The following is a 14,387-nucleotide window of genomic DNA, read 5'->3' as shown; positions in this document are numbered from 1 at the left end:
CTTCCCTTACTTAGTACATGATTGCAGGCTTGTTATTGGTTAGGAGAGGGATGAAAGTCTTGTACAATTGTTTATGCTGTAAAAATCCAAAACTTACCTTAACTAGTAGAATACCATCAATAATTGTTATTGTTGTATGTTACCAATAAAATTAATTGAAGTTGCTGTAATTAATAAGTATAAATGCCTGGGTAAAAAGAGAGTGGCATTTCTTATTGCTGGTAAATATTTGTCATAATATCAATGTAGAGGGTCATAGATAATACTACTAACATCGAGTATTGATGGTATTAATTTGCCTTGGATATTTTCAGAATTTTGTTTCACTTTAAGATTGTTTGCACTTATAGATAAGATATAAATAGCTAAAATTCAGTCTGCTGCTAACCATGTACAAGCCAATGGACTATTAATTGCATGTGATAATTGCCACTCTTCAGTATTTAATAATTTATGCTGCACCATCACACAATGCTCCAACAATTCATCAAAGATTATGGTGCTGATTTAATGGTTTATGCCAGTAAATCATCATAGTTTACATGAAATGTAATTTTCTTTTTACGTTTAAGGGTAAAGTAGGTTGAATTTGTTTGATTTTTATTTCTAAGTTTATCTTTTGATTATCTTACAATTTATGTGACTTTTAGGGTATTTTAATATGATTTTTCTAAGATAAATGATGCCGAAATCAATTTAAAAATATTTTTATTGAAATATGATTTTATTTAGTTTCGACAATCTTGTGGGGATATAATGATTTTGTCACGTACCTTGCAGATAATATCATCTGCATTTTTCCCCCATAGCTTTCATAATTATTTTAGTATCAATCGAAAGAAAGTGGCAATAGTCTGTCCAGCTTATTTAATAATATATTCAGGCTGTCTCCATCTTAATAAGATATGCTCATAGGTATCAGTTAGCTTTCATAAAGTTCTCTTTAATCGTCTTATACCTTTCTAAATTAATTTCAATATTTTAGTCAACTTAATTATTTTGAATTGGTCAACTATTTAACTACTTTGATTAAACTTAGTCATCATCATTGAATTTGTCTGTGGATTGATTTAAATAGAACAACATAACAAGAATGTGGTTTTGCATTTCTGGTCATGAATTAATTTGTGTAGAATTGTTTTTTCCTATTAGTTAGGAATAAATATTTTTGAATTGCTTGAAAATGTTTCCAAATTTTTGGTCTTAAGTCATTTACAATGTATTGGAACTGGAAGTGCCTTATTTCAGTTTGGCCCATCGTAAACCTCTTAATTTAATGAAACTATACACATTTATTTGCAACTTTGTTTAAATTTGTCATGTTCATCTTTGGTTCATGTGAACATCATGATTTTCCAACATCATATAACTCTTTATCCTCCATCCTCTCTTCTCTTCTATCATTCCCTCAACTCAGTCTTTGGAAGACACTCTGTCCTCACACAATGCCGTAATGTATAATGGTTCAATGCAATATATATCATGATTCTTCAACAAACATTTTTCATTTCCTTTAATTTTATTTTCAGTTTTGAGTATCCTCTGCCCATAAAAGAAAGAAGAGATTCTGAGTCATCTTCCTCGGCCAGCGAAAAGACAGATTCTGCTTTTTCAGAAGGAAGTAGAGGTTCCAGAGAGCCTGATGATCACCATTCTACTTTGCCTGCCATGGTGGTTATAGAACTACCCTTACCATCACAGATGCCAAGTTCTGAGAAAAGAATCAAGGAAGAATATATTGAAATGGAAGATGAGGTTCCACAGAATACAATATATGGCTCTAATGACACTGCCAGAGACAGGTGAATATGACTGAATTTTTTTATGAGGGAAGAAAAGAGATTAAAATTAACAAAAATATCTGCATTACTTATGAAATTATATTTACTGTGTATGCATGTGCTTTTACCTACTCTACCAATTCTGCTGTGCCCACTGTCATATAGTTATAAAATTTTTATATAGGTGGTCTCATGAGGTTTTCTCATGAGGAGTAAATCATTAAATAGGTATTTATTTCCTCATAAAATTCTAAAAGTGTGCTGTTCTATAAAAATCCACCCCTCCCCTGAATCTCCCCATCATGAATATTATGCCGCTTGTGGAGAATGTTCCAGAGGAGAGTGGTACATCAAAAGTTCAGTTTGAACAGTTGGAGTTGTTGAAAGTTAAAGCTATATTTCATACAGGTAATGTGTTTAGTCAATAAATGACAGACCTAATACTTTTCATGCAATCATTTACTTAAAGTACAGCATTTGTTTCAATGGCTAGTCACTATTTTCATGCGAAATCTTAAAATTTTATTTGTTATTCATGGATATATTCAATTTGTAGTAGAATTGGTGAGGGGAAAGGTTAGGATAAGGTATTCTACTAACTTAGAAATGTTAAACGCCAATTTATTGAGCCAATACTATGGTGGCTAAGGCAAAAACCCATTTTGAAATTTTGATATCCTGACAGGGGGGGATATTTTTCATTTGCCCTGATCACACACTTTTTAATGAATATTAACTGTGGTTTAATTTTTAAATATTAATTTGTGATTTAATTTTAATTGCATAGCTGTGGTATCCCTTGACAGAATACTATATGAGGGTGGTGTTAAGTTGTGATTGAAATTTAGTTATCCTTCTCTTAAGGAGTTCTTTTAAGGTTAAATAGGCCTTTGGGGGAAGGAATGAAAATTGATTGGTAGAATATCAGTGTTTAAAAAGAGGAAGAGGGAGTAGTATTTGGACTTAGTGAAGTTAGCATTTTGATTTTATTTTTCCTTTGCTGAATTATTTTCCTTCTGACTAACACATTTAGATTGATTGCCTTTATTATGGATTATTGAAATGAAATTATCAAATTCGTAATTCCACACACTTTATTTTAAAAACACGACCTAGATTTTGAGGTTGAACATTATCATCAGGTGTATTAACCAACTTGGTATATATACCTTCTGAGTGGGATAGGAGGGGGTTGGTCCGAGAGGGAAGGTAACAGGGGGAAGAGGGGAAAGAAGGTTTAAATGTGGCTGGGAGGAAAAGGGAATTACATCTTTCAGTGTCAATCATTGACTTGGAAGAGTGATAGGTCTAGGATTGAGAGGGGTACAAAATTTTAGTGGCTAGTTCATCCTTGCAACTGACACATGTCAAAATTTCCAACTGTTTCAAAGCATTGAGCCTTTGATCTTTATTTTTAAAAATCAAGATTTTAAGATCAATTGAGATTTTACCTAGAGAAAAAATTTAATGTGCCTTTTACAGTGGTTCATGCCTTAAGAACCTGATGAAAGTGACCTAAAACCCCCTGCCAAGAGAGCCTCATGCTCTGTTGGCAGCTTTTAATTAAATAGAAAAATAGAAGAATATTTTTATTTGTTTGATTACACAAGATGTTCTAAGCCTTATCAATCAAAACTGATTAACTCAGAGCGTATAAATTTTATTTTACACCGATTATTAGGGTTCCATAACCTAGTTTTAAATGCCCTGACAGTTTTGACCGTATTTTCTTATGTCATTTTTTCCATAAGGTTTAACTCAGTTCTATAGGGTTCATCAGGTTCATGCAAGTTCTTAGAATTTCTTTGTGATAAAATTACTGCATCCAACCCCCAACTTGAACTCTTAAAATCTGCAAACATTAATCCTGAAATTAATAAATCCTGTGATAATATTTCAACGCATGGCTCATTGAAATTTTCTTGTTCTTTCAATTTCATCCAACTCCATAACTGTGGCCAAAAATCATGTGTGCCTGGACAGTGATATTAAATGTAGGAAACACTCAGAAACCTCAGAAGAATCTCTTTCCGATTCCTCACCAAAGAAACGATTTAAAGCTGCGTGAGTAGTTTAGTATTAATGCCATTTGCCAAAATGCTAGAATGATAATTCAATGCATTAGCAATGTTTATTTATATAGATTACTTTACAGGGACTTTAACCTTGATGAAAAAATAGAAGCCCTTCCTTCTTTGAGCCTAGAAGAGTTTCAGCTGAAGAAAAGGGCCAAGAAAAAAAGGAATTTACAATGTATGAAAAGAAGCTCAAGTACCAAAGCAAGGAAGGATGACAATCAGACTGGTAAATTATATTAATTTTACGAATATTGCTGTTTCAAATTTATTGGCCCTAAGTGATTTTCTGTTCTTGTTATCGAGCCTTTTGGGTCCTCCTTTAAATCTTGTTGTTGGTTGTATTGATAGCTGCAACGTAAAATTGAAGTCATGAGTGCAAGACCTGGATAATAACCAGAAGTAATGTTTTGAGAATAGAATTGTTTATGTCCAACTCTTGCACTCAAAAGGGAAGTAACTGAATCCTAAGTGGAATGAGGATAAAGTAGTAATTAAGAATGAAAATATTGTCTGAAAGAGGAGAGGAATGGTAACAAATAAATAGGTAAACTCACTTTTTTCAGCATGTGATCATTAATTAGTTCAGGTCTTCAATTGCAGTTTGTGTACCTCTTTGTTGGAGTGTATTATATTAAGTTAATGCAATGTTCTGTATGTGTTTTTGCATGAAATCTTGTCTGCATTGCTACTATAGATACGTACACTATCATGGAATCAGAACAAAAATACATATCTCATAATGTAGCTTGCAATTTTAAAGGTGTTAATGAATTGTTGTAGCTTTCCTACTTTGCACTCCTACATATTTCACCTACCATGCTGCCAAAGAAGGCTTCTCCCAATTGTTTTGTCCTTGTTTTTCATAACCTGTAATTTGCTTGTTTATGGCAGCTAATTGGTTTCCTTAATTCCGTGAGAAAAAGGCCGAACAAACACCGTGTAAGACCAATCTTCCCATAACTAGGGTTACTATCTTTCTTTTTCATGAAAAAATTAAATTTCTGTTTCCTCTGTGAAAGAAAAGATGTCTCCGTAGGTTTTAAAATATTATCATGGATTAGGCCATTCGTATTTCCCTAGTAAATAAATGTATTTCTCTGCATCCAGATTTCCGAGTTTTTTTACAAAAGGTAGAATATACCATTACTTGCTCTCCCATTTCTTTGTTTATACTTTATGTATTTCTGTGAAAATAATTATAGAATCCAGAGTCAAAAGGATTAGGCTTAAACTGATTGTAGGCTTTCTCTTTTTGTTAGACAAACCGGGAAATTTAAAGGAATGACTAATCTTATCTCAATGTGAAAAATAAGTTAGATCATGTAACTTTTTGGCTTTCAAACTGCCTGATTGAAGCAATGTCACCAATAATAAAAATATGGGTATTACAATGAACTCGTGAAAACTTGATCTGGTGATAGTTTTCAGTAAAATTCTGTAGAAATTCGGATCAGAGGGTATGATAAATTAATGTACCCGACTTTCTCTTGTTTGCTTTCTGTATTTCTCCCTCCTCTCTAGCCTCCATTTATTTCTCTCGTAGCCATTTCTTTTGCTTTCACACCTAATTTTTCTATATCAATTAAAATTTTGTTTGTACAGTTAGGTCATTAAAATCACATTACAATGAAGAGCTGATTATCTTTCTTACTTTCCCAAATTTGAGCTGATACTCTCCTTTTATCACGATGTGTTTTCTCTCAATTGCCTCAGACTGCAGCCCTTTATCTATAGCCCTATAAGAAAACAGTTTACCTTGCTCGCTATTAATATGTAGAACCTATTTCAGGAATTTAAATATCCAGCTATACATACATGTATCTTGGTTTTCTTGCTTAGATCTTGACTTGTCTTACAAAATGCTCTAATTTTATAATAGTATCAGTGAGATTAACCATTTCTCTTAGAGATAACATTTACTATAATCATCAAAATTCATGAATATAGGTCCTGGAGTTTCCCGTGACTCTTTCCCAGGTATATAATGATAATATCACCAGAGAATGAATCCGTTACAAATGCAAATAAAATATCTTTTAGTGGTATCATTTTTCGGCATGTCCTCTGCTGGTGCATTGCATTTCTTTGGTGTAATCATTTCTACTGGTGATTACTGTACAGCACTAGTATGTGAACCCATCCTTTATCATGTGCTCTTGAATGTTTGTTACATTTCCATAATACAAAGTCTTGTTTACCATATTGTTTTTCCAGTATATCCTTTCATTGAAATTCTAATGCCATCATTTTGTTTTATATTTTTTTAAATGGTATATTTCAAATGTTAGTATGCATAGGGTTGCCATGTTTTAGGTTGCTGAAATGAGGACACTTTGAGGACAGTTAAGAATTATAAGACATGAAAATTGAAATTGCCATTAAGCAATGTATAAAAGGCACCATGACTACCAAGAGATTATTTTCCATGTTTAAATAGAATTTTCCATCCAAAAATTATGACAAAATAATGTTGAAAGTGATACATGTATTATTTTATATAAAAAGTGGAAACTAACAGAAAACTAAGTATTGAGTCTTGATTTCCAACCTATAGTTATGACTGGTTTTCTTTCAAGAAATGTAGCCTAATAGTAGAACTATTTTGGTAATAATGAGTATAAGTTACATTACAAGAATTGTATTGATTTTACTTCAAATTGACTCATTTTAGACAGTTATCTATATTAATATTACATATGAATTTTCAAAATTATTTGCAGACTTATTACTTGGAAACTAAGAATATCCTCCCAATAATGAGTGCATATGGCAACCCTAATTATCTTTCACTGGCTGCACATAAGTTTCCCTCTTCAAAAAACACTTAAACAGTTCATTATTTATCTCGACACACTTTTTCTGCTTACACATATCACCCTCATTTGTTGAGGCTGTACAGCACAAAATGAACTAATGACATATTTTTAGAGCTTATTGGTATTTCTTTGACTAATTTTATGTAGACAACCACCATGGCATCTTTCATGGAAAATAGGTTCATTATACAAATTATTAAACCTCTTTAAGTTTTCTAAAATTGTACTTATTGGTAATGTAAACAAGTATTTTCACTTACTTTTGAAAAATAATTTTTATTATTTAAGGCAATAGATGTGCATATTATATTTTAAAATGATATTCATAAAAAATTATTATTCTTAATCATATAGTCATAATTCCAATTTTCCATTTCCTATGGTAATTTGTAATTAAAATTGCACACAGTCCTCAATCATGTAAAATTTAAAAACCCAGAAAATTTCAAAAAAAATTTCTGAAGAAGGTTAATGAAAGCAGTTATCAATCAATTTCAAATTTAAGATCGCAGGACTCTATTTTTAGAGGAAGTCTAATTGGTAGAAATAAAGTAGCATCCCATGAAATTTATGAGTATGTATTTTTATACATTACCCTCCAAATTCTTCAGTATGATTTGGTGAAACATTAGTTTGCTTTGACACACTTTCACTCAACCTCATGAAAAGTGATTTTATGAGTTTCAGTGCAGTCTCCCATGTGCGATTTATTTTTTCATTCAAAGGTTGTTATACAAAGTATATTTCAGAAGAATAAACAGGAATTCTTCAGTTTCAAACAGAAAGTAATTCATGAATTTTATTAGTGCTGAGCAACTAAACATATAGTAGTTGAGCATAGATATGAAGAAGTTAAAATAAGGAGCTTATTTGGTAGAAAGACTCCTCTTTTACTTAGTAGAGAATCACTGTGTGATGTTTTCATACGAAGCTGCTCTGATACAATTATATCCCCTGTAGATCTTGCCATGACCATGGAGCAAGATGTTGACAATGGAGCTGAGGGAGACTGCCAGCAAATGAACTGTGGATTAGAGGGATCAATGTCTTCGGCTCCTCTTGTGGGTAGTCAGAAACGTAAAGCTCGGAAACAGTGCATCACTAGATTGGATCCTAGTAGCAATGCAGGAAGAGGTAAGCTTATATTTTTGCAAGGTAGCAAAACAAATATTCTTTCCTAATGATTTATTTCCTGTATTGGACTTAAAAATGTGTTAATATTTTTTGCATATACACTATTCAAGGTCTGTCCAATAAATACATGGACGGAGGACATAAAAAATTTATTTTTCAAAATTAGTCTACATTGATTTTGTCCTCTTCAAAGTACTATCCATTCATTGCAATTCTTATTTCATCTTCTTTTCCACTGTTTAAAGCACCCTTGGAAGTCCTCGACAGTTAGGCTTTTTAGTTTTTTCATCATTTCTTGCTTTATTGTGTTCGCATCTTCCGAGTGATGTCCACGCATCACATTTTTGCATTTTGAGAATAGGAAAATGAGCAAATAAGGAGGTTGATTGAGGATGGTGATTGAATTTTTTGCCAGAAATTGGCGAACAATCAATTCTGAATGTGCAGGTGCATTGTCATGGTGTGAAGGATCCATCCAATATCTTGAGTGAAATTTGGTCGCTCACGATCTCTCAAATGCTTGAGAACTGTAAGGTAGAACTCAGCATTTACTGTTTGTCCTTCAGGAAGAAATTCATGATGAACAACACCTTCAAGATCAAAGAAAATAAGGAGCATGACTTTGATTTTTGATCGGTTTTTTCTTGTTTTTTTTTGGTTTGATTTAATCAACTTGAAAATGGATATTTTCTTCAGAGCATTATCACTGTAAAAAGCTGTCAACATTTTAGTAATTAACTTTTACCGCACTTCACCAAAAACTTGATTTATTGCTCCATGCTTTAGTCAATTTCATTTTGGACGAACGGTAAAAGCAAGGACAACAGAAACTAACATAACTGGTACCATATGCACAGCTCGACAATCTGCCAAGCTCAGATGGCTCATTGGGTCTCAGGCAACTAGCGCCGCTAGTGGGCGGGGCTATAGTCCACATCATGGCCGCCAGATTGCACCAGTTCGCGTATTTATTGGACAGACAGAGGTGATAAAATATTAATGTGATAAAAGTTTAGTTGATTTTTGACTCCAGTATTGCATCAGCAACAGTCGTTGCAAGTTCAAACATGTTCAATTTGTCTATGCCTGCTTCTAGTGATGAAAAACACTTCGCATGAAAGTGTTTTCCCTCATGGGGGAACAGGATCAAGTCACATGGTCAAACAGGCTCTCCATAAGCCTCATAAGCCTCTTCGTAGCATTGCAAAAGTCATGGAAGATGATTTCTTCAAAAGAAAACAAAATTTCAATGCAGCGCTGCATGCTCTATCCATCATCACTATAGGTGAACTCAATGTTTCAACTTGCAATGGTGCATTTTATGCAATACTAGAGTAAAGTCAATGAAACTTGTGCCACATATGCATTAAACATTGACCTAACAAATAGCCACATTAAACATAAGACAAATTATGTAAACAAAACTTCATGGCCATTTTTTATTCAAAAAACTTTATATACAGGTCCTTTATATTTGGCCCTGTAGAAGGGCCAAATTGAGCAATACTGGTGCCATATAAAGTGATGAAGAATGATCAATATAAAAAATACCCAAGCAAATTCCAAGCACACTGGCACAAATTTGGGTATAAGGAAGGAATTTTTGCTGAAAAAATTGAGCGTAATTCTATTTATTCAAAATTTCAGATATAAAATAAAGAAAAGGTTCATATTTTTTGGAAATACTAGGAAAATATAAGGAATTCTGAATAAAAATTATGTTCCTTTTAGTTTGGTGTCAATGAACTTGGGAAGTTAGGTCCTGGGGGCAAAAAATGACCAGCCTGAAGAAGCTTATCAGGATCCCAGAGGATAATGGGCATCTTCAAATATATTTATCCGGAGAGAAAGGAGAAGTTATATGATCGCTCTGTCATAGACCATCATGTGTGAATTCTGTGGCAAAAATAAAAATTGTCGGAGGACCAGCTGTGGCAATACTCATGGAACAGGGTGTTAAGAGATATTAGAAAATACTAAGTACTCGGAAGAAAAATTGGGCAAAATTCTGTATTTTCATCTGGAAAAAGTTGAGAATCAGTCGAGAATCAAGAATTGAGAATTTAATTGGGAAGTTATGGAAATGTGAAATGGCACCTTTGTATATGGCACTGCACTGTTGGTTTTTCATTTTTCTTGATAATTGTTTGGCTTGTGAACTGGAAATGATCAACTGCTGGTATTTTAGAATTTTTTGGATGAGCGAATAATGGAATGAATGATTGAATTAAGGAAATAAATAAGAAAAGGCCAAATAATTCATAAAATGAAGCATGGAGAATTTTATCGAATAAATGCCTGAACATAAAGCCATGGCAACCTATAACTTACCTATTATTAGTTTCTTTTATTTTAACTTTTCCACTGGTGTCTCCCCCTCAGTTACCATTAATGATCACAACTCTATTCATATGAGATGCCTTTGGATCCCATTTTACAAGTATGGAATGCCATAATCATAAGTCTGTAGCCTGGGGACCAACTGTATTTTTAAATTAGTGATTGAAAATTGAAGTTCCACCCCATATGACAGATTTTGGTGTTGATCTTGCAGATATTCATTGTAATGCTGTCCATTCATATTTCAGATACAGCTGTTGTTGCTCAAGAAGTTTTGAATAACATTGGCCTAGCTACTTTAGCAGAGGTTGCTGCTGCCAAGATGAGACTGAATAAGTAATGCCAAGAATTATTTGGCTATCATCTGAAATTATTTTCTCATCTTTTAAAACAGGCTGATTGCCGTTTGTTGTGATTGAAACAAATGTAAAGTCAGTGTGATGAATCCAAAGCTTTATCATTTGCTTCTTCCAAATTCATAAATTGTTTTATTTATGTTTTAATACTTAAAAGGGTGATCATACCATTACAACTGGATTAATTTATCTTGATATGATTTAAGTATTTAAATTTTATCATCATAGTAATTATTGAGCGTTTATTTTTTTATTTACTAGTTAAATTGATGTAAAAAGATACTACTAGCTTCCTTTGGTGAGAAACATTTAACCACGTGTATTAAATTGACGTTTTTCCATTATTTCAATAGTGCATGCATTTTAGAACTCTTCTCCCTGCATTTGTTGCCTGTTAATGCACAAAATCTTTATTTTTAAATTTATTTGACGTATATTATCAAGTACAAAAATGCATTTTATTAAGGGTTGTGTGCTGAAAGTTATAATTGTGTTCCACAGAATATTTTCAAGAAAAAAATAGATTTTCTTTTAATTTTGTTCAATTTGATTACTCAAATATCTTGATTAATAAGTAAATGTTGAATCATAAAACTTTTTAATTATTCCAATCTTCCCATTTAATTTTTGTGGTTGAGCCAATTTCTTCTTCTCAGTGTTGGTAAATAGACAAGAATTTTCTTTTCTTTCTACAGGAAGTAGCTCAAACCTCCTTTTGTAAAATTTTATGCCTGGGAAATATATACAAATACTGTGTGAATAAAAAATATGCCAAAATTTGTCACGTGTCTGATCATAAACTAAAGTGAAATGTATCCATTGTGATGTTTTTGTACATGGTGAGACAGAAAAGATTTTACTCCTTAAAATGGTTTGTAATTACATGTCCTTTTGTAAAATCAATTGAATATCTTGGAGGAAAATTTTTTGTCATAAATGGGCTTTTGACTTATGTTGGTATTCCATACATTTACATGAAGAATTTATACGGTCAAAGCCACTAATAAACCTCTCCCTGAGGAAAATATATAACTGGTGCTAAATGAAAAACATTGTTTTAAGGCTCATGGTGATTGGATCGGAATTGATATGATGCAACATTTGCATCAATTATGGGAAGTCAATGACTGAGCTGTGATATGGTATGACTTTGTATGGAAACTTTTAGTTTTGTTTTTTTATGGTGCCTTGAACATTATGAGCCAAGAGTCCAGATTTGGCTTTCCTGTACATGTAGATGCAGAAATTTTGCACATGGAAGCAGCATTGACTATATAAATATATGTATACAAAAATTTCGGGATAGTGATATAAAAATATATTTTAATCATACCTTAATATTTTCAGCTTATCATTCTGTGTAACTATGAGTTGGAAACATTAGCCCATAATGTTGTTTGTGTGGGAGGAGATTTGAATTCAGGGATTCTCACAGAACCAATGGCATTTTTTAATCAAGCCAAAATTTTTCTGAGTGTGGATGAAAACATTAATTTTAATATCTTCACATAGCTTTAGTTTGACTGGAGTTAAAGACTTTTGGTATGATATAGCATTCATATGCAGATGAATTTCTAAATAAAGCCCTTCAAAATTATTTTTGAACCAAACTCTGGATAATTTGCATGAAAGAATGTTAAAATGAACTTATTGTATAAAGATTAATGTATTTTATTGAGTCTCATTGGCTCGTGTATATGTGTAAAAATAACATTTAGTTTGGTGCTATTGTTAATGATCCTATTATTGTCTATCTAATGCTAGTTTGTGCATGTTTTTTGTTTATAGTTTTATCATGTTTGAAGAAAATAAACCTAAATATTCTGCAAGAAGTTATTTTATTTATTTCACTGGACCAAGATTTCGTTGTAGGCATGCTAATGCCAATTAAGCGCCTTAGACCAAAGCAAATTCAATGAGGGAGGATCGAGATGGTGCGGGGGCTAACGTACTGGCTTCCCACCCAGAGGGCCCAGGTTCAAATCCCGGCAGTGTTGAATATTTTTCAGAGGTATCTCGATTCCTACTTGAGTTGCTTTGTGGAGGGCACTTTGAGTATGCTATCCGTCTGATGGGATATTAATCTGCGGACCCCCTGGTGCCTTTCATAAAGAGTTGGCTAATGCCGACGCCAGGTTTCTCTCCACCCTTCATCCTTTCCTGTCCCTTCCCTCAGGCGAAAATGAACTCAGCTGTCAGTCGCCTCCCCTCAATACTACTGCTGCTAAATGTAATGAGATATACAGTGGAAAGTCATAGAACCCAGAAGATTATTGAAAATTCATGATGTAAAAATGTCAGTCGGCTTATGAAAATGACCAAACAGAAAATCTTGGTAGCCTGCTAAACCCTCTGGATATATGATTGGGTGGCATATATCTATTAAATCACATTGATTAGAGTTAGACCAAGCTGTTTGCAGTACAGTGCATAAGCTTTTTCAAACCTGGTTGATTAATGTAAAGTAGCCGTACTAAAACTGGTTGGATAATCCAAAAAGTTGATTGGCTACCAATGCCAGTAGGGGTGAACATAAAAATCCTCTAGGATTGTGGATACAGTCTGGTATTACCTCAGTTAACATTAAATTTGTTTCACTCCTATTTTTTGGAAAGGAGACCTACCTGCAATTTTCATTCTATAAATTTCAAATGGGCAGGCATTATAAAGGAATTTACTAAGAATTTTGGCATTGTCGATCTGTGCAGGAAACTACACTTGACATCTAAGATGAATGGTTGTGAAAATACACCATTTACAACTGCCACTTTTGCATCACGTGCATTTCCCCTAAGTCTTAGGCAATAACTTAGGTGACTCTGGAAAAAGGCAATCTTGATTTGAAATGTATGAAAGACATTTTCAGATTGCATACAGGAATGTATACCTAGTTAGATTAATTAATTTAGACAAAATATCAATATTAAATAATATTCCAAATTGAAAACTGGAAACAACCAAAGTAATATACGTTGTATTTGGCTGGATAAGTGGGAAACGAGGTATAGAGCAGGAATATGCTTATTTTTTAGAGCACGAGTACTTAATGTCATCAGCATAATTGAAGCAATATTTTCGAGAACCTACAGAAATACATGCAACCACGAAAAACAGGCATTTTATGGTCGTAGCAGCATGCACTGCAGTTGGTTGAAGAAGGAAGATATTAATTTGCCAAATCCATAGGTAATGAGTATTCATTTAAAAGCGGTATCATCTACCACGACGCAATCATCCTTCCATTCAAACCAGGTGACTGTTCAATCTCCATGATGTGCGACACTTTGCAGTCCAAGATGCTGAGTAGTTACACTCAGAAGTCATTGAGAAAATGATCCATTACCTGTCGCTGAGCAGGGCTGTGAAGGATTAAAAAATCGTGATCTTTTATAAATGAAAGCATCCTAAAGTTGAAGAAGGATGTACCATTTTCCCGGCGTATGTCCACTATGAAATCTCGTCGGGATTTCAACCGGGTTAAGCTTCGCCTTGGTGCAAAGCGCCTCGCGTCGCTGCATCTTGCACGCCCCTGGATCGGCACTACCCTCAATCCTATAAAACATGCTGCGTCATTCTTATTTGGGTTTGCCATCCGAGTCGTCGGAACCATTGTCATAGTTTTAAAGGAACATAATATGCCGGCCCTGAATGTGTGCAAAACGTATTTTTTATTGGACCATCGGGGAGATGAATGACAGTGACGGTTCCCCACCGGGCAACCACAACAATTTAGTCCGTTTTTTTCTATCTCTCACCGTTTCCGAGATATCGCGTCTTTAAAGTTTTTCGAATTTTTCGAAAATTTTTGGAAAATTTTCGCCCAGGTCGTCCTGGCGTGCCGAAAACTCGAAAAACTTTTGAGGCGCGATATCTCGGAAACGG

At 33.6% G+C, this 14,387-nt stretch overlaps 1 protein-coding gene across 4 annotated transcripts in view; it reads left to right on the top strand.

Moving 5' to 3' along the window:
• LOC139687696 (HMG box transcription factor BBX-like) overlaps window positions 1-12,298 on the top strand; it is a 65,167-nt gene extending 52,869 nt beyond the window's left edge. For all 4 annotated transcript variants that reach the window (XM_071584947.1, XM_071584945.1, XM_071584946.1 and 1 more), the window contains 5 exons: window positions 1,530-1,802; window positions 3,765-3,845; window positions 3,937-4,085; window positions 7,636-7,809; window positions 10,398-12,298. In XM_071584947.1, the coding sequence (XP_071441048.1) occupies window positions 1,530-1,802; window positions 3,765-3,845; window positions 3,937-4,085; window positions 7,636-7,809; window positions 10,398-10,489 (769 nt within the window). In that variant the 3' untranslated portion in view covers window positions 10,490-12,298. The remainder of the gene's footprint in view (window positions 1-1,529; window positions 1,803-3,764; window positions 3,846-3,936; window positions 4,086-7,635; window positions 7,810-10,397) is intronic.
• Window positions 12,299-14,387: the final 2,089 nt, after the last annotated feature.

This window comes from Hetaerina americana, unplaced genomic scaffold, assembly GCF_022747635.1.
Source record: "Hetaerina americana unplaced genomic scaffold, ioHetAmer1.1.p SCAF_2, whole genome shotgun sequence".
In the NCBI taxonomy this organism is placed as follows: domain Eukaryota; kingdom Metazoa; phylum Arthropoda; class Insecta; order Odonata; family Calopterygidae; genus Hetaerina; species Hetaerina americana.
The sequence above is the reverse complement of the archived record's forward strand: the minus strand, read 5'-3'. Positions and strand labels throughout refer to the sequence as shown.